This window comes from Gobio gobio (assembly GCF_949357685.1).
Source record: "Gobio gobio genome assembly, chromosome: 18".
Lineage (NCBI taxonomy): Eukaryota > Metazoa > Chordata > Actinopteri > Cypriniformes > Gobionidae > Gobio > Gobio gobio.
In genome coordinates this window covers 33,228,237-33,255,013 of record NC_137111.1, presented here as the reverse complement: position 1 = coordinate 33,255,013, position 26,777 = coordinate 33,228,237, and the positions used below count along the sequence as shown (strand labels likewise).

General features: G+C 39.6%; 2 protein-coding genes across 8 annotated transcripts in view; both read left to right on the top strand.

Annotated features, from left to right (window-relative positions):
• Window positions 1–22,795, top strand: part of zswim8 (zinc finger, SWIM-type containing 8) — a 39,952-nt gene extending 17,157 nt beyond the window's left edge. For 2 of the 6 annotated variants that reach the window (XM_079843667.1, XM_079843668.1), the window contains 22 exons: window positions 1,385–1,492; window positions 1,932–2,013; window positions 2,134–2,254; window positions 3,626–3,827; window positions 4,054–4,229; window positions 4,378–5,575; window positions 5,805–5,936; window positions 6,035–6,214; window positions 6,583–6,766; window positions 6,867–6,965; window positions 7,092–7,216; window positions 7,508–7,796; window positions 7,933–8,085; window positions 8,352–8,574; window positions 8,807–9,096; window positions 12,203–12,426; window positions 12,549–13,040; window positions 13,386–13,566; window positions 15,919–16,089; window positions 16,425–16,544; window positions 18,903–19,081; window positions 21,228–22,795. In XM_079843667.1, the coding sequence (XP_079699793.1) occupies window positions 1,385–1,492; window positions 1,932–2,013; window positions 2,134–2,254; window positions 3,626–3,827; window positions 4,054–4,229; window positions 4,378–5,575; window positions 5,805–5,936; window positions 6,035–6,214; window positions 6,583–6,766; window positions 6,867–6,965; window positions 7,092–7,216; window positions 7,508–7,796; window positions 7,933–8,085; window positions 8,352–8,574; window positions 8,807–9,096; window positions 12,203–12,426; window positions 12,549–13,040; window positions 13,386–13,566; window positions 15,919–16,089; window positions 16,425–16,544; window positions 18,903–19,081; window positions 21,228–21,431 (5,133 nt within the window). In that variant the 3' untranslated portion in view covers window positions 21,432–22,795. Of the gene's footprint in view, window positions 1–1,384; window positions 1,493–1,931; window positions 2,014–2,133; window positions 2,255–3,625; window positions 3,828–4,053; window positions 4,230–4,377; window positions 5,576–5,804; window positions 5,937–6,034; window positions 6,215–6,582; window positions 6,767–6,866; window positions 6,966–7,091; window positions 7,217–7,507; window positions 7,797–7,932; window positions 8,086–8,351; window positions 8,575–8,806; window positions 9,097–12,202; window positions 12,427–12,548; window positions 13,041–13,325; window positions 13,567–15,918; window positions 16,090–16,171; window positions 16,215–16,424; window positions 16,545–18,902; window positions 19,082–21,227 lie in introns of all 6 variants that reach the window. The other 4 variants (XM_079843665.1, XM_079843666.1, XR_013818496.1 and 1 more) reach the window with 3 other exon arrangements.
• A 1,252-nt stretch (window positions 22,796–24,047) lies between these two features.
• ndst2a (N-deacetylase/N-sulfotransferase (heparan glucosaminyl) 2a) overlaps window positions 24,048–26,777 on the top strand; it is a 176,571-nt gene continuing 173,841 nt past the window's right edge. The window contains exon 1 of one of the 2 annotated variants that reach the window (XM_079843449.1): window positions 24,048–24,186. The gene's annotated coding sequence lies outside the window, so the exon portion shown is untranslated. The remainder of the gene's footprint in view (window positions 24,187–26,777) is intronic. The other variant, XM_079843450.1, reaches the window with a different exon arrangement.

Below are 26,777 nucleotides of genomic sequence, written 5' to 3'. Positions count from 1 at the left end.
GTGCGCAAAAAAACTAACAAAAATAACGACTTTATTCAACAATTTCTTCACGTCTATGTCAGTCTTCTATGCAGTTTATGTTGGCCAGCTGCTACGTCAGCATCACATGCATCAACTCCGTCGAAGTGCTCACGTGAACAGCATCGGCTAATGGTAAGCCAGGGTTCTGACGGAGCTCTAACGTAACCCAATAACGCTGCACTGTATTTACTACGTCAACAGCATAGGAGACTGACACAGAGGTGAAGAATTTGAGTAAAATCGTTATTTTTGTTTGTTTTTTATGCACAAAAAGTATTCTCGTCGCTTCATAAAAGTAAGGTTGACCCACTGGAGTCACATGGACTATTTTAACAATGTTTTGACTACATTTCTGGAATTTTAAAAGTGTTAATTAAATAGCTGTCTATGGAGGGGTCAGAGAGCTCTTGGATTTCATCAAAAATATCTTCATTTGTTTTCCGAAGATGAACGAAGGTCTTGCGGGTTTGGAATGATATGAGGGTGAGTAATTAATAACAGAATTTTCATTTTTGAGTGAACTAACCCTTTAAGCTATACATATATTTATTTTTAAATTCATGCATTCCCTGGGATTTAAACCATAGTGCTACAGTTTAATTGCCATGATCTTCTGTTTGAGCCACAGGAAGGCCTTATGTTTTAGTTTATATTTTTACTATTATAACATTTGCGTCGTTCTCCCACTTAATTAATAGGTTTTTAATGATTAAAATATGTATCCCTTTTATATTTTGGGAGGGATAAGGATTGGCATCAAGAAGATTGAAAAGTTAATATACATTTTGTGTGAAATGTCTGAAGGGTCCGTTGATCTTGTGTGTGGGAGTACGTGGTCTCTCATAGTTAGACTTTCAGCCACGTGGCTAATCCAGGACTCAGTCATTCTGGGTTGTGTTGTCCAGGAATCCTAAACGTTTCCGTCCTCCTTATCCTCCTCAGTGCAGTGCTCCAGGTCTGTCCTTCATCCATCCTTCTCTCTCCCCGTCCTCCATCTCCCAAACACAGCCAACACATTTCACTCCAGTAGTTCACAATGCTTCCCCCACGGGACATCCTGCATTCCCTTTAATAATCTCACTATGAGCTAAAGAGAGAATTAGCTCTGATCGGCTCAAAGCATGTCTATCTGGAGCTCATATATTATGTATGGGCAAATTGCAAATGAGGGGTTTTCTGCTCATGGTGGAGAGAGAGTGCTAGGTGACGACACACTGGCACAGCCACCTGAAGGCATCAAAGCCTCCAGACACATTAGAAATGCACAGAGTGTTTGCTAATGAGCAGCCTGTTCTCTTAATTTCAGTTATGCATGTCGGCCCGCTTCAAATATCAGTGACTCTTGGCTTGTGTTTGGCTATAGGCTTCTGCGGTGTGTCTTCGAGCACCTGTGTCAGAGTCCCTGTCCAGATTACAGCGGGATCAACTCCAGAAGTTTGCACAATACCTCATCAGTGAACTCCCACAGCAGGTGAGGCATGCATTTTTTTTATTTGTTCTCATAAATTGAGATGGTCTTGTTGCCCTTGGCTTCTCTGAACTCTAAAGTGTCTTTGCACAGCTCTAAATAACTGTGATGAAGTGCACACAGTGGCCTCATTGTCCATATTAGGGTGTGACGGCTCAGATTTATCACGGTTTGGTTTGTATCACAGTTCTGTGGTCATGGCTTTGGTGTGATTTTGATATGAGGCTGAAAATAATTACCAATAATATTTAAGTGGTAAATGCTAATGTTTTATATTTTTTCAAAGAGACTCTGTATTATGCCATCATAATCTACATGTGTATATAGCATTAATATTTTTACAAACATTTGAATTATTGTTTAAATATAATTATCTGATAATTTGTCTCTGGTGTTAAATACATTTCTGGCTTTATTGTGATACGCTGTTTTGTATCTGTAGATCTTGCCGACAGCTCAGCGTCTTTTGGATGAGCTTCTTTCCTCCCAGTCTACCGCTATTAACACTGTGTGTGGAGCCCCGGGTATGGACTGACCTACAAACCGCAATTTAATTTTTTTTTTTTGTTGAATTTCTAATTTTCTGTGAAGATATGCAGACCTTGTAAATCCTAATTTTTATTTTTTGACGATTGATTCAACAGATCCTACTGCTGGCCCTTCAGCCTCTGACCAGAGCACCTGGTATCTAGATGAGTCCACCCTCAGTGACAACATAAAGAAGACCCTGCACAAGTTCTGTGGCCCTTCACCGGTTGTGTTTAGGTAAAGGCAACCAGACTGTTACTACCTACAGTGTAGCAGAGTTTCCTGTTGTCATCTGTATTCTGAATCAGTGTTTCCCAACCAGGCATAGTTGAGCTGGTTTTGAGGGGTTTACTGTTTTTGAAAGTAGTCTTTTATGCTAATAAAGCCTGAATTTATTTTATAAAAAATATTTATAGGGTCCATCCAAAAATGAAAATTCTGCCATTAATTACTCACCCTCATGTCGTTCGACACCCGTAAGACCTCCGTTCATCTTCGGAACACAAATGAAGATATTTTTGTTGAAAGCTGATGGCTGGGAAAGGCTTTAGATAGGCCTCCATTGGCATTCAGTACATTTACACTCCCAAGACCCATAAAAGGCACTTAAAACGTCGCTACAAAGTCCATGTCACCACAGTGACTCTCCAATAATTTTTACGATGCGACGACAAAAGTTTTTGTGCGCAAAAAAAAAATCTAAATAACACCTTTATCCAACTTGTTCTTGTCTTCCGTGTGTGCCTCCACGACGCATGTGCGAGAATATGACGCAGATCCGGCGTTCGGATACATGACCCAGAAGCGATTTGTTTACAAGCAGAGGAAGACGCGCGTATCTAAGCTGTTGAATTCTACATTGATCGTGCTTTAGGTCTCGGCGTAGTTCTCAAAATGGGGTTAAAGTGTGCATTTCATGGATTCCCGAACCCCGGCGCTACGTCATATTCTCGCGCATGCGTCGTGGAGGCATACACGGAAGACAAGAAGAGGTTGAATAAAGTCGTTATTTTGATTTTTTTTGCGCACAAAAACTATTGTCGTCGCATCGTAAAATTATTGTAGAGTCACTGTGGTGAGATGGACTTTGTAGCGACGTTTTAAGTGCCTTTTATGGGTCTTGGGAGTATAAGTGTACTGAATGCCAATGGAGGCCTATCTGAAGCCTTTCTCAGCCATCAGCTTTCAACAAAAATATCTTCATTTGTGTTCCGAAGAAGAACGGAGGTCTTACGGGTGTCGAACGACATGAGGGTGAGTAATTAATGACAGAATTTTCATTTTTGGGTGAACTAACCCTTTAATATATTAAAATATATTTTGTTTCTGTGATACAAAGCTGAATTTTCATCGACCATTACTCCAGTCTTTACATAGTCTGTGTCAGATGATCCTTCAGAAATTATTAAAATATGCTGATTTATTATCAATACATATAAATAAATACAATTTAAAACTACTTGGTGAGACTTGTTTTATACAGTATTAAAATGATGGCCATTTGAAAACAAATCAATAATGATAAATTCTTTTATATAAAACTTCTTTAGTATATTACAGGGACCACAAACATAACTAACTGTTCATTTTGTCGCTTGTTGTTCTCAGTGATGTGAACTCTATGTACCTGTCGTCCACTGAGCCTCCGGCAGCTGCTGAATGGGCTTGTCTATTGAGGCCCCTGCGAGGTAGAGAGCCAGAGGGCATCTGGAACCTTCTGTCCATCGTCAGAGAGATGTTTAAGAGGAGAGACAGCAATGCTGCGCCTTTGTTAGAGATTCTCACCGAACAGTGTCTCACCCACGAACAGGTACCAAACCTGACTCGGCCACAGTTTACAACACAGGGTGACAGTTTCAAGTGTACAAAATTGCATCATTCTGTTGCAAACACTTGTCACATTTGTGCCTGCATTCAAACATTTTATTTTAAAATGTTTATTTCAGAAGGAAATTAAATACTTTGTTGTTGACTGTATATGCTTAATATCGGATTATTCTAATGATACTCTACTGCTATTTTTGTTCTTCCTCCAGATCATTGGTTGGTGGTATAGTGTGAGGACATCCGCCTCTCACAGCAGTGCCAGCGGGCACACAGGTCGCAGTAATGGGCAAACAGAGGTTGCGGCACATGCATGTGCAAGTATGTGTGATGAGATGGTTGTCTTATGGAGACTTGCAGTTCTAGACCCTACCATGAGTCCCCAGAGGTGAGCAAGTTAGTACAGCTGGTTCAGCTCTAAAGAACTAGTGATTCTTATGTTTTGTTGATCTAGAATTCCTCAAATTAAAGATTTGTGGCTGTATTTGTCATCACTTAAGGTAAAGTAATGTTTTTCCCTTTTTGTGACTCCTCAGGCGCTTGGAGCTTGCCGCCCAGCTGAAGCAGTGGCACCTGAAGGTAATAGAGATAGTAAAACGAGGGCAGCACCGCAAGTCTCTGGACAAACTCTTCCAGGGATTCAAACCAGCTGTTGAGAGCTGCTACTTCAACTGGGAAGTGGCCTACCCTTTACCTGGCATCACCTATTGCAGCGCAGATAAGAAAATCGCCTCATTTTGTTGGGCCAGGGCAGTGCAGCAGCAGCGGGGCATTAAAGCTGGGACCAGCGGGGAATCAGGAGAAGGATCTCGCAGTGGAACATCAGAAGGTACTTCCTCTGAACATAAGTCAAGGAGCAACTCCCATCTTCCCCAGCAGGAGGTGGCTGTCCGCCCTAAAGAGACCATTGTGAGCAAGAGGAAAGGAGTGTCTGGCGTGAACACTGGAGGCGTGCTGGTTTGTCTGGGTGGCCGGGTCTCTCTCTCGCTTCAGGAGGGAAGTAAAGGCATGTATAAAGCCAGCAGCTCCTCCCCATCAGCTGGTAGTAAGGCCAAGCTAACTCAGAGCAACAAGGGCTCGTGTGGAAGTTCGAGTGGTGTCAGTGGGAAGCACCCTGGCGCAAAGCGGCGAACCAGCAGTGAGGACAGCTCTCTAGAGCCTGACATGGCAGAGCTGAGTCTGGATGATGGCTCCAGCCTGGCGCTCGGGGCGGAGGCCTGCAACACCTTCGATTTCCTTCCTCCTCCTCCCGAGATGTTGCCTTCACCCAGTCCGTTGCTCCGTGAGCCACTCAAATACAGCAGCAGTAACGTTTCAAAAGAGCGTGCCTTTGAGACTAAACATGTGGCTGATGCCCATGCCTGCTTTTCAAAGGAGGGCTCCATTGCAACCCCGGTAGTGGTAGCTATGGAGAAAGAGGTGGAGGCAGACCTGGATGAGACCGGAGGAGATGAGGACCCTGTAGACGATGCTCAGCCCTGTGCGTCACTCCCCAGCAAGGCTCAGAGGGGCCGCAGAGAGGGAGATGGAAGCGGAGCTTCAGGGGCCCCAGGACCTCAGGCGGCTGAGGCTGCAGCAGGCGCAGATGCTGTGGGTGAAGATGACTATCAAGCCTACTATCTTAGCGCTGCCTCAGAAGAGGGAGCGGATAGAGGGGTTGCAGATGGCAACCACGAGGAAGAGCCAGACATCTTTGCTGGGATTAAACCTCTGGAGCAGGAGGGCAGGATGGAGGTGAATATTTTTGTCCCCCCATAAAGTACTCAAACATTGCACATACTGTGCATCTGCTAATAGCTTCTGTTAGAAAGGCTTCTGTTAAATCAAGTATTGGAACTATCCATTTTATAAATATAGTCTCTTGACCGCAATCTTTTTTAAAATTATTTGTTTTAAATTTTCATTCCAATTTAATTGCACATAATTTAAACAAATGTTTTAATGGTATAATGGTGTTTTGCAGATACTGTTTGCCTGTGCTGAGGCTCTCTACGCTCACGGCTACAGTAATGACGCTTGCCGACTGGCTGTTGAACTTGCTCGAGATCTTCTGTCTAATCCGCCCGACCTGAAGGTGGAGCAACCACAGACAAAGGTAACGAAATACACTTTTTCATTGCTTTACCAGAGGTTTCAGCTGTGACATACAATCATACTGATGGCCACCTTTGAATCTCTCCTCGTCTTGTTTAGGGTAAAAAGAGTAAGGTGTCGACCACTAAACAGACGCAGGTGGCCACTAACACCCTGTCTAAAGTAGCTTTTCTGCTGACTGTGTTGAGTGAAAGGCTGGAGCTCCATAACCTGGCCTTCAACACTGGCATGTTCTCCCTGGAGCTGCAGAGACCACCGGCTTCTACTAAAGCTCTGGAGGTAAAGCAGACATTAAGCTCATAAATCTGGTGATCATCTAGTACAACGATATAGGGATTGTTGTTAGGGATTTGTCCTTTTTTTGTCAAAATAGGAAGTCCGTAATATCAGTGGTTATTTTCAATGCAATTTTTTAATGCTATCTGTATTCTTGTATGTTAGTGGTATAAAAGTATTTACTTTACATTTATGTATTCATACATTATAAATAAATAAAGTTGAAGTTGAAGTACAGAGATTTGAGTACTTATATTAACACACAATATAACAACACAAACCACAAATTAAAAAAATGATGCCTGTTTTCAAAGATGGGCGGAGGAGTATTTTGTGTCCCAGAATTCTAAACCACTATGCTCCTGTGTTAGGTGAAGCTGGCATATCAGGAGTCAGAGGTGGTGGCTCTCCTAAAGAAGATTCCTCTGGGTCTTGTAGAAATGACTTCCATAAGGGACCGAGCGGAGCAGCTCCGTGATGGAAACTTCTGTGACTATCGGCCAGTTCTGCCTCTCATGCTGGCGAGTTTCATATTTGACGTACTCTGCACCCCTGGTAAGTCACACATCTACCTTTTCCAACCATTTAAAAAAAAGTGCTCCCAAAATCCCCATGCTCATTTTTCATATTTCTTCCTATCACTTGCCTGTTGCAGTGGTTTCTCCCACGGGCTCTCGACCTCCTAGCCGGAACCGTAACAATGAAATGCCTGGTGATGAGGAGCTGGGATTTGAGGCTGCTGTTGCAGCTCTTGGTAAGAGTCAATTTATGTGAAAAAACACAAAACCAACCAGAACGAATACTGTATGTGTTGTTAAAGATATTCTTTCTCTCTGTGGTTCAATTGTCTCTCCTTTTCTCTTACTTTTTTTTTAATCAGGTATGAAGACAACAGTCAGTGAGGCAGAGCATCCTCTGCTATGTGAAGGTACACGGAGAGAAAAAGGAGACTTGGCTCTAGCACTAATGATCACCTATAAAGATGACCAAAGCAAGCTTAAAAAGGCAAGTGTTTTGGAGTTATTTATCTAATATACATCATCTATAATACATAGTCTTCTGAAGCCTTATGATAGCATAGTATGAGGACTGAAATCTAGTGTTCAAAAGTTTGGGGTCTGATTATGCAGTAAAACTGTGAAATTGTGATATGACAGTTTCATATTTTTTTCATTTTAGTATTTTACTTTACTTAGCATCCATATTTAAACACTCAAATAACACTTTTGTGAAGAAGCATAAGCCATGTTTGAAATGCAGTAAATTGTAATTATGTTTGGTTTCATCCTTGTGTAGATTCTGGACAAACTCCTTGACCGTGAGAGCCAGACCCATAAGCCTCAGACTCTGAGCTCGTTTTACTCTAGCAAACCAGCTACCAGCAGCCAAAAGAGCCCATCTAAACACACCAACCATGGTGCCAGCGGAGCCACGGGCGGAGTGTCAAAGCACACCCCTTCAGCAACATCAGCTGCTGTGCAGGGCGTGAGCGGCGGGGGAGCAGCGGGGCAGCAGGGAGGTTTAGCGGCTGGCGGAGTTCAGAACACCGCAACGGGAGAGGGCATCTCTGACAGCAGAGATCAAGGTGAACCACATCCACCAAAGTGTTGTGGGTAGACACTTCAATTTCAGAGGGAAATTCACTACTGAAATGTTATTGTCCTTGTGGACTTTGTAGCGACCTAGTTAAAACAGTTTTTATATAATTCTTTTTTTGGCAGAGGGTGCGCAGACGACGTCCTGTGAGCAGCAGAGCGAAGCTGCACCCTTCAAGCCTGAGGGCACCGTGCCCAGTCGTCTGGCACTGGGGGGCCGTGGGGCATACGGCACACGCTGCTGGGGATCACCTGTACGGCAGAAAAAGAAACACACTGGTAAGCGACAGTGGGTTTGTTAATTGGACAGATAGAAGAAATTATTTGATGCAGCACTTGTGCGCTTCATTTTTATGTCAAAAGGTCATAGACCAATGCAAAGATAATCAATTCACCCATTAGCCTTTTTTTTTATAGTTTTTTATATATATTATTTGTAATTACTTCCAAATGTAATGTATTCATTTGCATATATTCTTTTTAACTCTTCAAAGAGAAATTTGAGAGTATAAAAATGGCATGTTCTTTCTGACGTGTTTTCTCAGGCATGGCAAGCATTGACAGCAGTGCTCCAGAGACCACTTCAGACAGCTCTCCTACTCTTAGTCGACGCCCACTTCGAGGGGGTTGGACTGCTGCGTCCTGGGGGAGAGGCCAGGACAGTGACAGCATTAGCAGCTCTTCCTCTGATTCACTGGGCTCATCTTCATCCAGCGGCTCACGCAGAGCTGGAGGAGGAGCCAGAGCCAAGAGTACTGACACCAGCAGGTGAGACAAACCTTTGTCTTTTTTACCCTCATTGCCCCTTATGAGGGTTTGGTCTCGTTTTTAGGTGCTTGTACATCAGCATCTCTTTTTGAGCCCTCAACAAACACAACTAAATCTCTAATTTAGTAGTTGTTCATCTACTGAATCAGTTGTTTTACTATAGAATGAGCACAAATTCTCTGTTCCTCTATGTCTGCAATTTATGACACATCGTCTCTCTCTCTTTTTCTAGGTATAAAGGCCGCCGGCCTGAATGCCATGCTCCACACGTGCCCAACCAGCCATCTGAGGCAGCTGCCCATTTTTACTTTGAGCTGGCCAAGACTGTGCTGATTAAAGCTGGAGGAAACAGCTCTACCTCCATTTTCACTCAACCCTCTGCCAGTGGAGGCCACCAAGGGCCCCACCGCAACCTGCATCTGTGTGCCTTTGAGATTGGCCTGTATGCCCTCGGCCTGCATAATTTTGTGTCTCCGAACTGGCTGTCAAGGACGTATTCTTCACACGTATCCTGGATTACAGGTGAGAGATAATTGTGTAATCTGCAGGGACCACAAACTTCAAAATGATTAATGATTATCCCCTTGAAATGTAAATGTAATATTTAAAATTCATATCATTGGCTTTAGAGTATCAATTCAGTATGAAGGAGAAATGTAGTATTATGCTAGAGTATATTTATCTCTCCAGGCGGATGGATGGATGGATGGATGGATGGATAGATAGATAGATAGATAGATAGATAGATAGATAGATAGATGGATAGATGGATAGATGGATAGATAGATAGATAGATAGATAGATAGATAGATACATAGATAGATACATAGATAGATACATAGATAGATACATAGATAGATACATAGATAGATACATAGATAGATACATAGATAGATACATAGATACATACATAGATACATACATAGATACATACATAGATACAACATACATAGATACATACATAGATACAACATACATAGATACATAGATACAACATACATAGATACAAACAACATACATAGATACAACATACATAGATACAAACAACATGCATAGATACAACATACATAGATACAAACAACATACATAGATACAACATACATAGATACAACATACATAGATACAACATACATAGATACATACAACATACATAGATACATACAACATACATAGATACATACAACATACATAGATACAACATACATAGATACATAGATACAACATACATAGATACAAACAACATACATAGATACAACATACATAGATACAAACAACATGCATAGATACAACATACATAGATACAAACAACATACATAGATACAACATACATAGATACAACATACATAGATACAACATACATAGATACATACAACATACATAGATACATACAACATACATAGATACATACAACATACATAGATACATACAACATACATAGATACATACATACATACATAGATACATACAACATACATAGATACATACATACATACATAGATACATACAACATACATACATACATACATACATACAGGAGGTTCTGATAAAATGTTAATTGCTGCAGTCTATTTAAAATGTTTAATTAATCTGAATTAATAAAAAAAAAACTCAGTTTGAATTAATGATTCAATGACTCGCTCATAAATACTTTTACTTTTTTCATTAATGGATGAATCAGAGTTTTTGAACAAATCTCTTGAATAAATGATTCAATGACGCATACTTTTTTAATAGTCCCTTGTCGCCACCTGGTGGAGTAAAAATGTAGTGATATTTGTCATTTGAAGTGCCAAGTTGATTTCAAAAGGTGATTATGCACTATTTCGATCACTTTCTTAGACATCAGTGTTTTTATCAGAATTGCGTATACACTTTTATCCCAGTACTTCTGTGATGATAAGAATATTATAAGAAATGATACTGTGTGGCAGTGGCGTAACTTAGTAATGATGGGCCCTAGTGGAGGCTATAAACACGGGCCCCCTGGGCTGCACAGTTGAGAAGCAAACGCACACTGCGCTCGTGTCTAGAAGGGAGCCCCTATATAAGCGAATTTGTGTCTAGAAGGGAACCCTATATAAGTGAATTTGTGTCTAGAAGGGAACCCTATATAAGCGAATTTGTGTGCCTAACTCACTTAATTTAGACTAACTAAAATCAGTATCTTATCAGTTTCTGATAAGATTCAGTTGAACAACACTCTCCAACACACGATTCTTGTTCGTTGACAAGATTCTTGTTCGTACTTTGCTTTTGGAGTAAAAAGACGCCGTCTACACTTCTGAAAGTGACATTTAGATGAATATGTGCTGCACCCTTTTCTCTCAATAACAAAAACACACAACAAATATGAGCGCTTTGAATTTTTTTTTTATCATATGGATAAGTCACGTTTATTTATACCACTTAATACTATATAGCATAGCCTATTGCTTTAAAGCCCTAAATATCATAACTATCTATAGGCCTTCTGTAATTAAGAAATGTATTCAAGAAATGTATTAAAAACAGAAAGATGTATTTTTTTTCAGCCTAAGAATTTTCGTATGTGTCTTATGATGTGGTTAAAATTATGTCTGACCCATTCCATGTCTCCTGACATATTGCACATCTTATGATGGTGACTCCACTGGAAGCATCTTACTCCATGCTGTTCACTTTTCATAATCAACATAGATTAAATAAAATAATATTATAGGCTAATATTTAAACATAAATATGAAACTAAATATATTAGGTTTTCTTTAACCCTCTGGACGACGAATGTGGCGATGCGTTATGATGGATTTTTTCCTCACGACAGTGGAAACAACTTGAAATACTCAAATTTTTGGTCAGACAGATAAGTGCAAGACCTCATTATAAGCTATAAATGGTCTACTTTTATTTGTGTACACACTCACAATAACAACAAAACCTTGTCTCTGTGAGAATCTTTCCTGAATTCACTCTTAAAAATGAAACTCAGCAAATACTTATATCGGAAACATGAAACATACGTCCATAGAAAGCTTGAAATGTCTACTTTTAAATAAAACAAATAAAAAATTATTTAATAATTTCACATTTTAAAACAAATATTCTCCTGCAATGTAATCTGTACGAAACTGAAGAGATGCACAGTTTCTCCTGGCTCAGCTAATTATCGTTAATGCGATCACACTCGCATGCTCTGATATATATACAAAATGGTCGGCAGTAAGCGATAGAGCGTCAATGACATGTGATTTCGAATCTCAAACCAGCGCATTTCATTTGAAATATTAGTAACGCAAGTATCCTGTGGAGTCGCGTTGTCAGCACGACTCGGCAGGGGCCTGCTTGCGATGTGGCTGCCTGCACCGTCTGTAGTTACGCCACCACTGTGTAGTTAAAAAGACTGTGAGGCTGTTTCATACTTATGCATGACACATGCATTTGAATGATCCGGTGTGATTTTTATTAAACGTTTAATAGACACAGGCGAAACATTGTCATGTAGGAATGAGATTACGTTGGTGTTTGAATCAAGATCACAATCTTTTAATGATCAATCATGCGGCTCTAATGAGTAGATGGATATGGATGGATGTATAGTTAATACAAGAGTTTTCTAACAAATGGGTGGTATTCTGTCATGTTTGCACAGGCCAAGCCATGGAGATTGGGAGTGCCGCCCTCAACATACTGGTGGAATGCTGGGATGGGCACCTCACACCTCCGGAGGTGGCATCACTCGCAGATCGCGCATCACGAGCACGGGATCCCAACATGGTGCGTGCTGCGGCAGAGCTGGCCTTGAGCTGCCTGCCTCACGCTCATGCCCTCAATCCCAACGAGATTCAGAGAGCGCTTGTGCAGTGCAAAGAGCAGGTACTGTCCAGCATTCATTATACATATGCACAGGATCATATCCATTTTTTTTAATCTAATGATATCAAAATCATCCGCTTGTTGCTTTTAAACAACACTTTTCTGCGTTGTTCTCTCTTCAGGATAATGTGATGCTAGAGAAAGCTTGCATGGCAGTTGAGGAGGCTGCAAAGGGTGGCGGTGTATATCCTGAGGTCTTGTTTGAGGTGGCTCACCAGTGGTATTGGCTGTACGAGCAAACAGTGGGTGGTGGATCGGGGGCCCAGCGAGAGGGCTCCGGCCGCTGCGGGGCCAATGGTGGAGCAGGGAGAACTGCACCCGAGGGAGGCTGCGGTATCCTGGATAACAGCGGAGTTTTGGATTCATCCGGTGTCTCGGCTGTAACTACGACAGTTACGGCAGCCGCCGTAGTACCTGTCATTTCCGTGGGATCCACCATTTACCAATCGCATGCGCTGCCGGGCTCAGCCATGGCACACACAGCAGGCCTGCATCCCTACACCACCATCCAAACCCATCTGCCCACCGTCTGCACCCCGCAGTACCTGGGACACCCACTTCAGCATGTCCCCCGTCCTGCTGTCTTCCCCGTCGCTGGGGCAGCCTACCCACAGGTATGAGCTCTGTTCATTTCCTAGTGATATGATTTATGGGTTTCAATTAGCATTTTTATTTCAGTCTGTAATATTGTTTGTCTACATTTAACTCAAGATAATATATACTAAATTTAAGCACTAAGGCAGACGCTTACTTGGCAGTCATTGATGCATAGCACAACATTCCTAGCAGAATATAAATAGAGAGAGACCCATACCAGTTTGTTTATACATATATAATGATCTTTACATCTATGCCCTTGGATTAACTTAATTTTGTGGCTTTTAATTTTTCAATGGCAGGTATATGACGTGAGGAAGGCGTATCAAGCTGGTTTTAAGAGCATCTGTTTGTCTTCTCAGGGAATGCACCCTGCTTTTATTGGTGCTCAGTACCCGTTTTCTGTGGCCACTGGCCCTCATCCTCCTATGGCAGCGACTGCTGTCACTTTCCCTGGCGTTCCAGTGCCGTCCATGACTCAGATCGCTGTCCACCCATACCATACTGCAGAGGCAGCCCTGCCTCTTAGCACTACTGTGGCAGGTAAGGAGGACAAGTGAGGTGTAGGATTCCAATTCCATCTTAAAGGATTAGTTCACTTTAAAATGAAAATTACCCCATGATTTACTCATCCTCAAAACATCCTGGGTGTATATGAGTTTCTTCTTTCTGATGAACACAATCAGAGTTTCCAAGCTTTATAATGGCAGTGAACGGGGATCACGAGTTTGGGGCTCACGAGTTTGAAGCTCAAAAAAGTGCTCCATCCATCATAAACGTACTCCACACAGCCGTTTAAGAAATATATCCATATTTAAAACTATATATAGTAAAATATCTAGCTTGGAAACATCAGGATATTTAATAATAACTCTGATTGTGTTCATCAGAAAGAAAAATGTCATATACACTTAGGATGGCTTGAGGGTGAGTAAATCATGGTGTAATTTTCATTTTAAAGTGAACTAATCCTTTAACATGAACACAGTTTTGGGCATAATACCCCCAACAAAGCAGCCACTGCCTCTGCACCAATATACCTAAACTCGCTTGTTCAGACTTACGCACACCCTCCAGAAGCTTGCATTCTGTAAGTGAACAATGCCTCCTAGTGCCATCCCAAAGAGGCACGAAATCACTCTCAGTGCCCTTTTCCTGGACCGTTCCCACCTGGTGGAACGACCTGCCATCTCAATTCGAGCAGCCGAGTCTGTAGCAGTTTTCAAAAAACGTCTAAAGACACATCTTTTCCAGCAGCACCTGATCTATTAAGACCAGCACTTAACTAACTTAACTATTCTATTCGTTTTCTGTTTGTTTATTTATATAAACATTTAAAAAAAACCTATGTGTACTGCACTAGACTAACTGAGACTTGTTACAGCACTTGCATGCTGTTGCCCCTTGTTTGTCTGATTGCTTCCATTGCTCTACTCATTTGTAAGTCGCTTTGGATAAAGGCATCTGCTAAATGATTAAATGTAAATGTAAATATCCAAGGTAAACAATTCTGAATAAATAGTTTTACAATTTACAGCAATTTTCAAGAAATGAACAGTACTTGTCAGATTAAAAATGTGTGTTTTAAAATTATTTGCATGTACATAGAAGTAATACAGCTATTTAAAGGGGCTATATGCGTTTTTCTGAAATTTAAACTCGCAACTGACACCTGTGGCCAAAAAACAGAACTGCTCTCATTTTCTGCTCGCTCTCGCAGCGGTGGTGACGTCACATCCGCAGACAGCGCGGGAAAAGACGACCCGCCAGAAAATAGGAAAAATAGGATACAGGCTTATAGGTGCACCCACTGTGAGCGGACAAGGTGTCAGTATGCTCATCAGGAGATGTTTGAGTCATAAATGGTAAAATAAAAAGGCTATTGTTACGTTTATTTTGGGGAAAAAGTTGCATATAGCCCCTTTAAGGACTCCTCATTGGAACATGGGAATGCAAAAAAAATATGGGGTTTTGAAACAATTCGTTAGACGCTCATTTACTAACTAGTTTGCTTAGCCTTTCAAGATTGACACATTTGCATGCATCAAGTCACTATTACTGCTCACTGCATCACCAGTGAGTGGCAGCTCACATCTTGCGTGCTGCAAACAAGAGTCATATGAAGTCCATACAGGTGTGAATGTTGCTGATCTTGAACAATGTTCAAGAATAATATATTCAATTTTATGGATGTTTTGTTCATTGCTCATTCATAAGGAATGTAAATGGCCTCTGTTTTTCAGTAACCATACCAACAAAAAAAGTTTGCTGTAGTGTGGAGCATAAAGGCTTCTGTCACTGGACGGGTCATAGTCTAAGAGACGCAACTCGCGTTGACAAAATTGTCTTTACATGACAGAACAGTCAGTTACATCACTTTACAAGACATTTACATCACTTTAAAATTGGATTTTGACTCCCTGAATCAAAATTGGATCTAATTGTGAGATGTCAGAGTCAGTATTATTTAATAATGGTTGACAAATATTACATTTGATTAGTTTAGCTTGAAGACAATTTTAACCAAAGCAAATTAAAAATGAGAAGCATAAGCAATTTGTCACAGAGCCAACAACATTCATAGTATACAATGCCAGGCTTATTAGAAAGCTAGGTTATTAAACAAACTAGAGCAGAGGTGAAATGCAGAAAATAGCAGAAATATTTTTGTGTTTGCAAAAAGTTTAACAATGGCATTGGTAACAAAAAAAAAAAACATGATGTCAATACAAAATTAAAGGCCAGTGCAACAAAGTAGTTATTTAGTGCACTTTGCAGACAAAAGTTCATTACAGTTCTTACCAGTTTACCAGAGATTATTGAGAAGGCATTCTATTGGACAGTTTGCAAATTCATAGACACACCCCTAAGCATCCTCTTTTTTTTGCCAAACAGGAGGAGTACACTCAGCCTCCACCATCCAGGCCATTCAGGGGGCTTCTCTTCCAGGACTCTCATCCCAGCCCGCCTCACTGGTCAGCGCACCATTTCCTGTGGAAGACGAGCAGCACAGTCAACCAATCAGCCAGCAGGGCCTGCACTACCTCCACTCGGCCTACAGAGTCGGTAAGGACGCCTGATTTCTAATTACATAGATCCTTTAGGGCATGGCTTGCCTGTCCTTATGTTGCTGTTTTGCACCCATTAGGATCCATCTGGTCCTGAATTGTGGTGATTAATTATCAAGAAAGGTGAGGGAGAGGTCGGTTGTGTCCATGTTGCAGGACTCACAAAGAACTCTCACAGTGAGAAATATTAATTAAGGCATGATTTCCGTTTTATCAGTACTCATAAGTCCTGGAGATTAGGATGTTTGGGTGCATGTGTCATTTCAATACTTGATCAGTACAGTGTCGTACAGTACAGAGTGTTGATGGCAAAATGTTCTTGTCCTCATTTAGGTATGCTGGCTTTGGAGATGTTGGGAAGGAGGGCCCACAACGATCATCCGAACAACTTTTCCCGCAGCCCCCCATACACAGAAGACGTCAAATGGCTGTTGGGCCTGGCTGCGCGTCTTGGTATGCCCATTTATATTTGCAATATGGCTTTTAGGAAAAACATGTTTTCTAGAATCCCATTTTATTTCCTGTTACCTGCTGTAATAGCTGAAATAGACTGTAAATGATGTGTTGGCAGTTTACCTTGCCTTCAGCGGACAAGAGGTGATTCAACAGCAGAGTCTCCAGCAGAGTTATTGACATCTGAATGCCTTTGCTCTTACTCTGAGCTTTATCCCATGCTGATTGCAGCATGTTGCCAGTTTTCATGGGGCTAAATGTTACAATTGAAAATGTAGAAGTAGAAAATGTTTTGCCATGTTCAGGTTGGGCATCTTACGAAATGGCTTTTTTTTTCTTGCTTTGCTAATGGTCCCCACTGAGATTGATGTGTATCCTAATCAGCTGGCAATGACATGGACCTCCACATCTTTCTTTTAAAGGGATATCCTGGGTTATCCAGGGAAATCCTGGGTTAAATACTTAGACTGTTCATAGACTAGCTTGGCAAAAACTGTTTGTTTTCGTGGACTGACCGCAATTTCCCCTATGTTATCACTCCACCAACACCAGTTCTCTAAAAATCCAATTTTTTTGCTCCAGATACTCTCTGGTCTTACTTTGTAATTCTTACTCCGGTCTATAACATCAACACAAACGGGTGTAGTGAAACATCCCAATTGCTTTTGATATTAAATATCAGCACACTTGAAACACAGCTCGACAAATCAAATTAGTGGGCTGTTAATTGATCAGATTATTTAATTCCATATTTTTGGTAATGCTTGCAGTTCCAAGAACTCGCCTTAGTGTAATTATTAAGTTGAAACACACATTTATTTCTAATTGATATTTTTTTGCATTGAATGTAGAGATGATGATGATGATTATTATTATTATTATTATTATTAATATTATTATTATTTAGTTGGATATAATGCAACACTTACTTTCGGCGCACAGCCCTCAATCAAGTTTTATTTTTGGCCCTTTGTAGTAAAAACTTGGGACCCTTCTATATTTTCTCAACATGCACAGGAAATTCTAACTTAATGCGACAAAAATGCAACAATATAATATTAATTCAATTACTAAACAGCTTTCCTCACAATTTATAGACATCTAAAGATGCAGTCCTCCAAAGTTGTTTGTCTTTTGTCTTCTACCCATTGTGTTTTTCTTGTGGGTGACATTTCACTTGTTGAGCTTTGATGATAATTAAATCTCACCACTCAAAGAATTTTAAATTATTTGAGCTCTCTAAAGCATCCCGTCTGCGTTTGATTTATTAAATAAGTTATTCACGCAGATTATCTTTGATAATTTATCGAGGTGTGATGTCTTGGACGTTTAGGCTCATTGGATTTTATGCATATGGAAAAAGGCAAACAGAACAAGCAGACACAACCAGAAAGGGATGATGTAGTTAGCTTATTGAAATGCTTGTATATTGACAGTGCTTTTTGTATTTGTATTTAAAGTGCCCCTTTTATGCCTTTTCAAATATTATCTTTCATACAGTGTGTAATATAGCTGTTTGTGAATGTAAAAGGTCTGCAAAGTTTTAAAGATCAAAGTGCCTCAGAAATAGTTATTGTCTCTTAAATGTAAGAATTTAATATAAACTGCTGAAACGAATCGTCAGCAATTCCAGTCTCACTTCCTATATACCTGTGAAACAATGTAACAAATTTGCAAAATGCCAGCCTATGGCTGCCCACGAACAATTACTTTTACCTGTCCTCAAACACTGTTTTTGTTGCTGAGACCTAGAAGAATTAGATCTGTGTTGTCGACATGTCGCGAAGACGCTGTTTTCAGTGCTGTGAACCCACTTTACACGCACTTCAAAAGGATGAGGACTTATGCTGGAATTGATACAGAACCTGACGCCATCCTTCGTATCACTGTGTATACAGGTGCTCAGGAAGCTTCCAGAACTGAAATTCAGATATGGTGATAGGCGTTTTTGTTTTTGACACGTGCAATAAGTGGTAGACCTATCACAACAGACTGGGCCATAAGACCAATCTGAGCAGAGTAGGCTCACAGAAAAGAGGGGTTTAGAGAGACTGAATCTTCATATTAACCGTTTTCAGACTCTTTGAGAAATTAGGTGATGTGCAATGTATAATGTTGTAGGAGACAAAAAAAAAATAGGAACCTTTGAAATGGCATAATGGGTCAAGCTATAAATAAAAAATAAAATGAATAATTAATGTATAATTAAACTAATAAATTATAAATAATCAGAATCATAAATTAAAAACTTTTTAGGAATTAAAAGATCAGTGAAAATAACATTTAAATACTATGTATTAGAGATTAATTTAGTTTTAGAATGTTTCCTTAATTTCCTCCCTCTGCCTCTCTCCTCAGGTGTGAACCACGTGTACCAGTTTTGTGTGGGGGCAGCGAAAGGTGTTCTTAGTCCGTTTGTCCTGCAGGAGATCATTATGGAGGCTCTGCAGAGGTTAAACCCTGCACATATCCACGCACACCTCCGCACTCCTGCCTTCCACCAGCTCGTGCAGCGCTGCCAGCAGGCCTACTTACAGGTACAGATTCACAAATCCCTAAGATTCAGCCTGGGGAAATAATCAGACATTATTACTAATAACATCCCTAATAGGATGAAATCCTGAAATAAATCCATACCCTGATGATAATGATGGTGATCCAAGAACAACATGAATTCTTCCGCTGACAGAAGCGGTTAAAATTACACTCCAACACATGAGATGATCCGTCACAGCTGACATTTTGTATTGAATACGGTGCAACCATCTCAAAGTTCGCTTTTTATATTAGTTAGACTTAGTTTTAAGTTTCAAGTAGAGAATTTGAGTTGGGTTTTAGAGCATTCGAGTGGTGCCAAGGCTGGATTGTGACGGCATTGTCGCCCACACTGAATATAAATTGTGCATGAACAATTCTGGAGAGGGAAGCCTGAGTCTGTTCACAGGATGGAGCATACTGATGAGAGAGCATCAAACACACTGTGACAGCCCAAAGCCAAGAGCTGCTTCCTAGAGAAGGAGCGCACACATGCTATCTCTCCCTCACACAGACAGACACGCTCTTGCAGTTACCTGCTAGCCGGCTCAGAGTCTTTATTTTGCCATTTCAAAGAGGTTTCAAGTTGTTGCATGAGCAAACAACGTGGTTGTCTACGCAAGTGGCCATTGCACTCTCGTGGCCTTGTGTTTTAAAATGCCCAGATCAAGGGAGACTCTACCATATGTCTGCCACTGTAAATCTTTCTAAATGAATGTTGGGTAAATGTGAAAGGGAGACAGTGCCAGCTCTAATCCACTCTCTCCATGCGTGGATAATGAGATGAGGGACCGAGAGGCTGTACTCAAAGAGAAACCTACCCAGACTGTCACTGAGTCATTTCGTACGTCGCTGGTGGGAAATGCACTCCATATGCTGCGTGTCCCTATAAACATCCGGGGACATGATGCTTCATGACCTGTTTACATTTTATTAAAACGGGTTCAGGTTAGTGCCATCCAGTAACAGGAATATTTATGAATTTGTTGTCGCACACGTTTAACCACAGGGAGATCAAAAAGGCATGACAGTAATGAAATGCTGTTGAACGATATGTAAACACGTTTAGAGCTAGGAATTCGACTCGAAACCCTCAAAAGCATCATGTATTATTTAGTTTATTCATTTATTAAAATATTCTGGTTTTTATCCACTTGCTAAATAAATACATGAACATGAAACGTTGGTTCGAGTTTAGTTGTCTGACAATGATTTTGTCTTGTAGATTAGCTTAAAGCTTCTGCTAGGAAAAATAGCCCATTACATCATAAAAAAAACCCAAATGGGTCTAGCAACAATATATAAAAATAAAGAAAATCCACACATTGTACATCTATTACCTTCATTTGTTAAATAAAACAACTTTTCGATCAGTGAAGATCTTTGTCATGCTATCAACAATACAAACACTGAAAAAATGAAACAAGTTGTTCTTCCTTTTAAAAACTGTCCTTTTCACTAAAGCCCCTAAGTGAACATGAAGGAAAAATATGAGATGGGAGCATTTCATACCTTTTGATTTGCTCACAAAACCTTTGCATTACTCCAAGAAACTTTTGCAACAGTAACACAAAAGCGTTGAAATATAATTGTTTTCCTTCATTAGAACTTTTGCGTTCCCTTGAGAAACGTTTCATACTAACGCAAAACATTTATTATTATTATCTGTGTTTAAAAAAAATGTCTGCTTAATATTTTTGTGGAAACTATGATACTTTTTTTTATTCAGGATTCTTTGATAAAGAAGTTCTAAATAACAGTATTTATTTAAAATGGATATCTTTTGTAAAATGCTAAATGTATTAACAAATTTATCAGGGCAATGTGCAAACATTTTGTGAGTGAATGCAAAAGCATTAACACAATTTTTTTCCTACCATCTCAAATGTCCCCTTAAGGGCTTCGTATATTTCACTCAGAAATGCATAACGTTATATAAGGCTTGCTAACTGCAATTTATAATGAAATATGAACACAGTAACAAAATAACGAAACTTTAACTAACTAAACTATTGTTGGAACAAAGTTAAATTAAACAAACTAAATTTGAAAATGGTATATAAAAATAAAATAAAATCTATTAAAATGCATAACTAACCTTGGGACAGAATTCATTTTAATGTCTGATTATGTTTTTTCCCCCTCCAGTATATCCACCACAGGCTGATCCATCTGACTCCCGCAGACTACGACGACTTTGTGAACATCATCCGAAGTGCCCGCGGGGCGTTTTGCCTGACACCAGTTGGCATGATGCAGTTCAATGATGTGCTGCAGAACCTGAAGAGGGGCAAACAGACAAAAGAACTATGGCAACGGATCTCGTTGGAGATGGCCACCTTCTCACCATGACTGCTCCAGAGAACAGCGGGGACATGGACGCCCAATCTCCTGCAGCTGTCTTCTCCCCCAGACCACTAACACAGCTCAATCCGACACACAGTTCCCCTCGATAGGAAGTGTAGCCATGCCAACTTCCTGTACAAGCCCACTCACATGACTTAAAATTTAGTCCTTCAGGCCCTGAAGTCATGAGAACGTGGCAGAGAGATACTGGGGCAAGTGAATTACTCCAGTCAGTGGGTCCCTCCTTCGTCGAGTTGTTGATCCCAGTGTTGTGTCTGACCTTCTTTTTTTTTGTTCTTTTTTAGTGTGTTCAGTCAAGTAACTTAATGGCTTTCTATGTTTTATATGTGTCCTAACATCTTTCATTCACTGATTTGTATGTTTTGTGATCCCCTGAGTTCATTTAGGTGGTTGATAAGGGGACTAAGGTTTTCACTTGCTATGTTGATGTTTGGTTCAAGTTTGAAGAAAACCACTAAATGTCAGACTCATACTGCAACATTCCTCTACCCTGGAGAACAGAGCCTCCACCGGTCATTAAGGATTTCAACGCTGGATAGTGGATGGCGGTGTAAAAATGAGGAAAATAAAACAAAACTTTGTTAAAATAATAAAAGAGACATTTATTATGAAACAATAATCAAAGTACGGGTGAGGATTCTTCAATGTTTTGTTTTATCTTTTTGTTTTTAATATTTTGTATAGTATGGTGTGTCTGCAGAGAGCAGGATGAGGAATGGAAGAATGTTATTACTGACTGCTCTGCGAGTTCCTTTTTCCGGTCAGATGTTGGTGGCTCGAGTGCTGGAACAGAGAAGTCTGGCTGGACCAGATTACACAGCTTTAATTCTAGATGTCAGCGGTGACTTAAGTCCAAAACAATTCAGGCTTCCTGTCATTTAAATTGGGTTCTTTTATATCTGAACTCCAGCTATTGGAAAAGTCATTTCCCATACTGTTAATCGACTTTGCAATTTCATATTTCAAGATTTTGTCGAACCACACAATTTAGTTTTGTCCTCATTTTAAAATCGGTTAACTGCTCCCCTTGGCCTAGCGTAATTGAGTGGTCAATAAACGTCACTGCCAGATTCCCATGTTTCCAGCACCGGCCCCAGCTTTGGAACTCGCTAGTGGAGAGTGACTGCGTAGAAAATGTACTGTGATATTTTTGTATTCTTCAAGTGTAGCTTGGTTGGAAAAAAACAAACAAAAAAAATCTATATAAATACATATAAATATGAAACTGTTTTGATTGCAAGAGGATGTAATTTAGAATAAATGGGGAAAAGAGAAAAACTAAATTGGAACAAAGCAATATTAAAAATGTAGAGTTTACTTAATAAAGATAAATCAAAACACTAATAGTTTATCTGTGTGTATGTTTTTCTAACCATTATATTCAATACTGTTCAAAAGTTTAGGTTTGGCAAGTTCTCCTGTTCACCAAAAAGCTGCATTTATGTGTTTAAAAACAGTAAAAACAATAATATTGTGAAATAATACCATTTAAAATTGTGAATTGAATACTTTTCTATTTGAATATATTTTAAAATGTATTTTATTCCTATGATGGCAATGCTGAATTTTCAGCATCATTACTTCAGTCTTCAGTGTCACATGATCCTTCAGAAATCATTCTGATATGCTGATTTGCTGCTCAAGCAACATTTATTATTATTATTAATGTTTAAAACGGTAGTGCTGCTTAACATAGTTGTGAAAACGGTAATTTTTTCCATGATTCTTTGAGAGCAGCATTTATTTAAAATAAAAGTCTTTTGTAAAATTATAAATGTCTTTACTGTAACTTTTGATTAATTTAAAGCATCGTTGCTAAATAAAAATATTTTTTAAAGAATAAAACAAAACTCTTACTTACCCCAAACTTTTGAACGGTAATTTATATGGATAAAGATATGAATAGTTTCAGAAATAAGTTTCATATCAAGTGTCAGAAATTCACCTCATTAAAACGAACTTGATTTGCAGGTAATCAACGTTGTACTAATGGAGTCTGTCGCCTGGGGGCGCTAGAAGGTTAACTATTAACTGCTGTGATTTTGTGGGATATATCGGGGATTCCGATTATTTTAAGAGGGCCTGATATTCAAAAGCTTTGCTTATTCAATAACGCAAGTAGTTTTATTGCAAATTAAACTTGTTTTGATTGATTTGTGTCTTAATGATCAACAATGCTTGTTTAAACTTGCACAATAGTGTTTTCAAACCACTTTACAGAAAGTTTCCGGTGGAAGTTTAAAAGCAAATGTGTCAACAAGATAACCACAACAATCTCACACTGGTCCTTGTTTGTGCCCCTACCTGAAAAAAATCTTTTCGGAGGTGCACTCTGTTGGAAACGAGTGTCTCAATTTTTACTACACTGCGGGGGGTTTAATTAATTGGATTTAGTTCTTAGAAAGGTTTAACCAGTATATATTGCTCTACGCCCTCAATTTTCAGTTAAAAAATTTCAACTCATCCAATTTAAGATTAACTTTTGGGAAAACTTTCGGATAATGTCATGCGAAATTGTGAGTTACCGTAGGTTTCCCCCCATCGGACGGAATGATTTGGTTTGTTCCAGAGTTTTCGGTAGGTAGAGCGTCTCGAGCCAACAGCAGCATCATAGCTGAGTGAAGATGGCGGCTCATAGAGTGATGCTGTCAACGAGAGTTTAAGTTCACCTCTCATTTTTAAAACTTGGTAAACATTTGAGGATCACTTAAGGATAGCTGTATCAAAGAAAAGTGTATCGGTGAGTCATGTTTTGTGTTTTCTTCAAAACAAGTGCAGTTTTGCCTCTTCATAACTGAAGAAATGCTACGGCTAGCCGCGCTAACCTCGTTCTGAAGAAAATCAGAGAAGCGCCGTATCAACATGTTTTTTTATTTTAAACTCCTTTTTAGTTTGCACAAACACGGCTTTAGCTTTAAAACAGTGCCATTTAACCCCTCAAAAATATGTGCTGTTTGTATAAAAAAAACTAGAAGAGACTATTTGAGCCGCATTGGAGTTGAGTTTTGCAGTTTAGTGGAAGTTTCGTTTTGCCAGTGATTTTCATCTACACGCCCAGTAAGTGTTTAAATCATCATTAGTATCTACATACATGCATCACGTAGAGATTTCCTGTTCTTTACACAGTCTTAAAGCGCAGTAACAGTGTGAGCGTGTGTAAGTTTGAGTTACAGAGCAGCTGGGACAAAAGCAAAGCGGGATGCTTGTTGCTTTAAATGCATGTTTTTCTGCAGGACTTTATGGGCAGATTGAGTCTGCATTGGTACCTTTACGCAGTCCGTTGGAAAATCTGAGCAGCTCTGCCAGCTCATGCCATGGAGACTCGTTTTGGGCAGTAATGAATTTTGCATGGGCTTCAGTCAATGCTCTGTTCTCTTTTATAGGTGAGTCAAGAATATCGCAAGTGTCAGCCTGTAGTGCACAGCTGTGTTGCTGTCGAAAATCTCTTTAAAATGATAATTCAGTGTGTGTTGCTCTAGCTGAACGTTAGACGAATATGCTCTTGGATTCACAGTATTTTACAATGTTAGGTGTTTTTAGTCATTTGGATATTTTACACCATCTTTTGATCTTGCGTTAAGGAAATATGAATTTGTGGGTTGTTGACGCATATTACATTATCAACATTTTTAATACAAAAATGCATATGTGTAAGAGAACCTTAATTCGTTTAAGTACATCAGCTTTCCAAAACAACATTTATGTACGTTTGTGTAGCATATAGATATACATATAGATTTCATATATTGTTTCTTCATGTTAGTTAGTTCACAGCGCATTAACTAATGTTAACAAACACATCTTTTAAAATGCATTAGTAACATGAATTTCAATGAATAAATGCTGTATTATTGTTATTCATTCTTAATTAATGGTAACTAAAGTAGTTAACTAATGTTAGTGAAATCTTATTGTAAAGTATTACCAACGGAATGTATCTCAGTAACTTGAGTGATTCAGTGATACTTGATTTATCAAGTAGCTTTCAAACTTAACACACTCCTTGGCTTGTCCTTTTTTACCCACAAGGAATTTGGAGACATATATTTATGAATGAGCATAAACTTATTTCTTCATCCTGAGGCAATGTTGTAAATATTGGTATGAAGACTCGCAGATCAAGTAGTGTGAAAAGTTGAAAATCAAGATTTTTACAGCCATTGAGCTTTTGTTTGTCCTCTTTTCTCCTTCTTATTCTCATGCAGACTGTGCTGTAAAAGTTTAAAACAGGACAAATATATGCCATGACATCACCCATAACTCATTTCGCTCTGTCCCCAAGTCCATGACCCAATTACCATTGAATTGTGAGTTAGAGATGATTTTGGTTCTGTCCCAAGAACATTATAAATGTCTGAGGTAATTTGCAAATGAGTGTTGGGCCTGGGGTGGCACTCGTGCTGAGAGTTTTTTGGGTGTTATGAAAAAGAAAAGAAAAAAACTCTGAAAGTGGGACAAGACTTGGATTATGTTTCAATAGAGCCAGCGAAGATCCCAGAATCCCATTAGATTAATGACTTTAAATGACCAGGCTCTTTTCTTTCGCCTCATCTCCCTAAAGCTAGTATTAATTTCACTCCTGTATCTTAATTGCATGCCTATAGAATTACTTGCTCACTGGTTGTTCAAGATGACCTTTGGACAGACTGGTTAACTGAAATTGCAACTAGGTCTGTAACTTTCTAATCATATGAACGCTTTTGTCATGTCACTGTTAGATAAAAGCCTTGTTGTATCCAATGAATGCACCTTTTTTGCATTGATAATGCAAAAGTGCTTTTGCTGCAGTGCAGTCCACTGAGTCTACTGTCACTTTCCACTAAAGAACAGAACAGAATATAGGGGATCTGAATTTTTTTTTTTTTAGTCCGTTTAATCTTCAGGGAGCTGAGTCAGGTCCTGTGCAGCGCTGGGAAATCAGAGAGGGTTGTCGACATGGAGGGAATTCTACAGCTTGATCGAGCCATGCAATGAAGGAAGCACTCAAATCATGCTTGAGTAGATGAAGGGTTCTTCTCCAAACCAATGGTCTTTTGGACACCAGGAGTAATAATAGCAACATCAGTAATCATATGAAATGAATTCAGAATTGTCCGTAAGTGTTAAAGGAATTGGAATGAAAATGATTGAGGCCGCTGGATCACTCGCCACAAACAAGCTACGAGGTCTCAAGACTAACATTTGAGAGAATTGACACCAGATGGTGGCGCTGGAGGAAAAATTATCATTAAGTTAATTTAATAATAAAATTTCTTTTGTTTTGCATTTTGTTAATAAGTGCAGTTACTAATAATATTACATGTTTGTTTATTGGAATTTTAACCGTGAAGT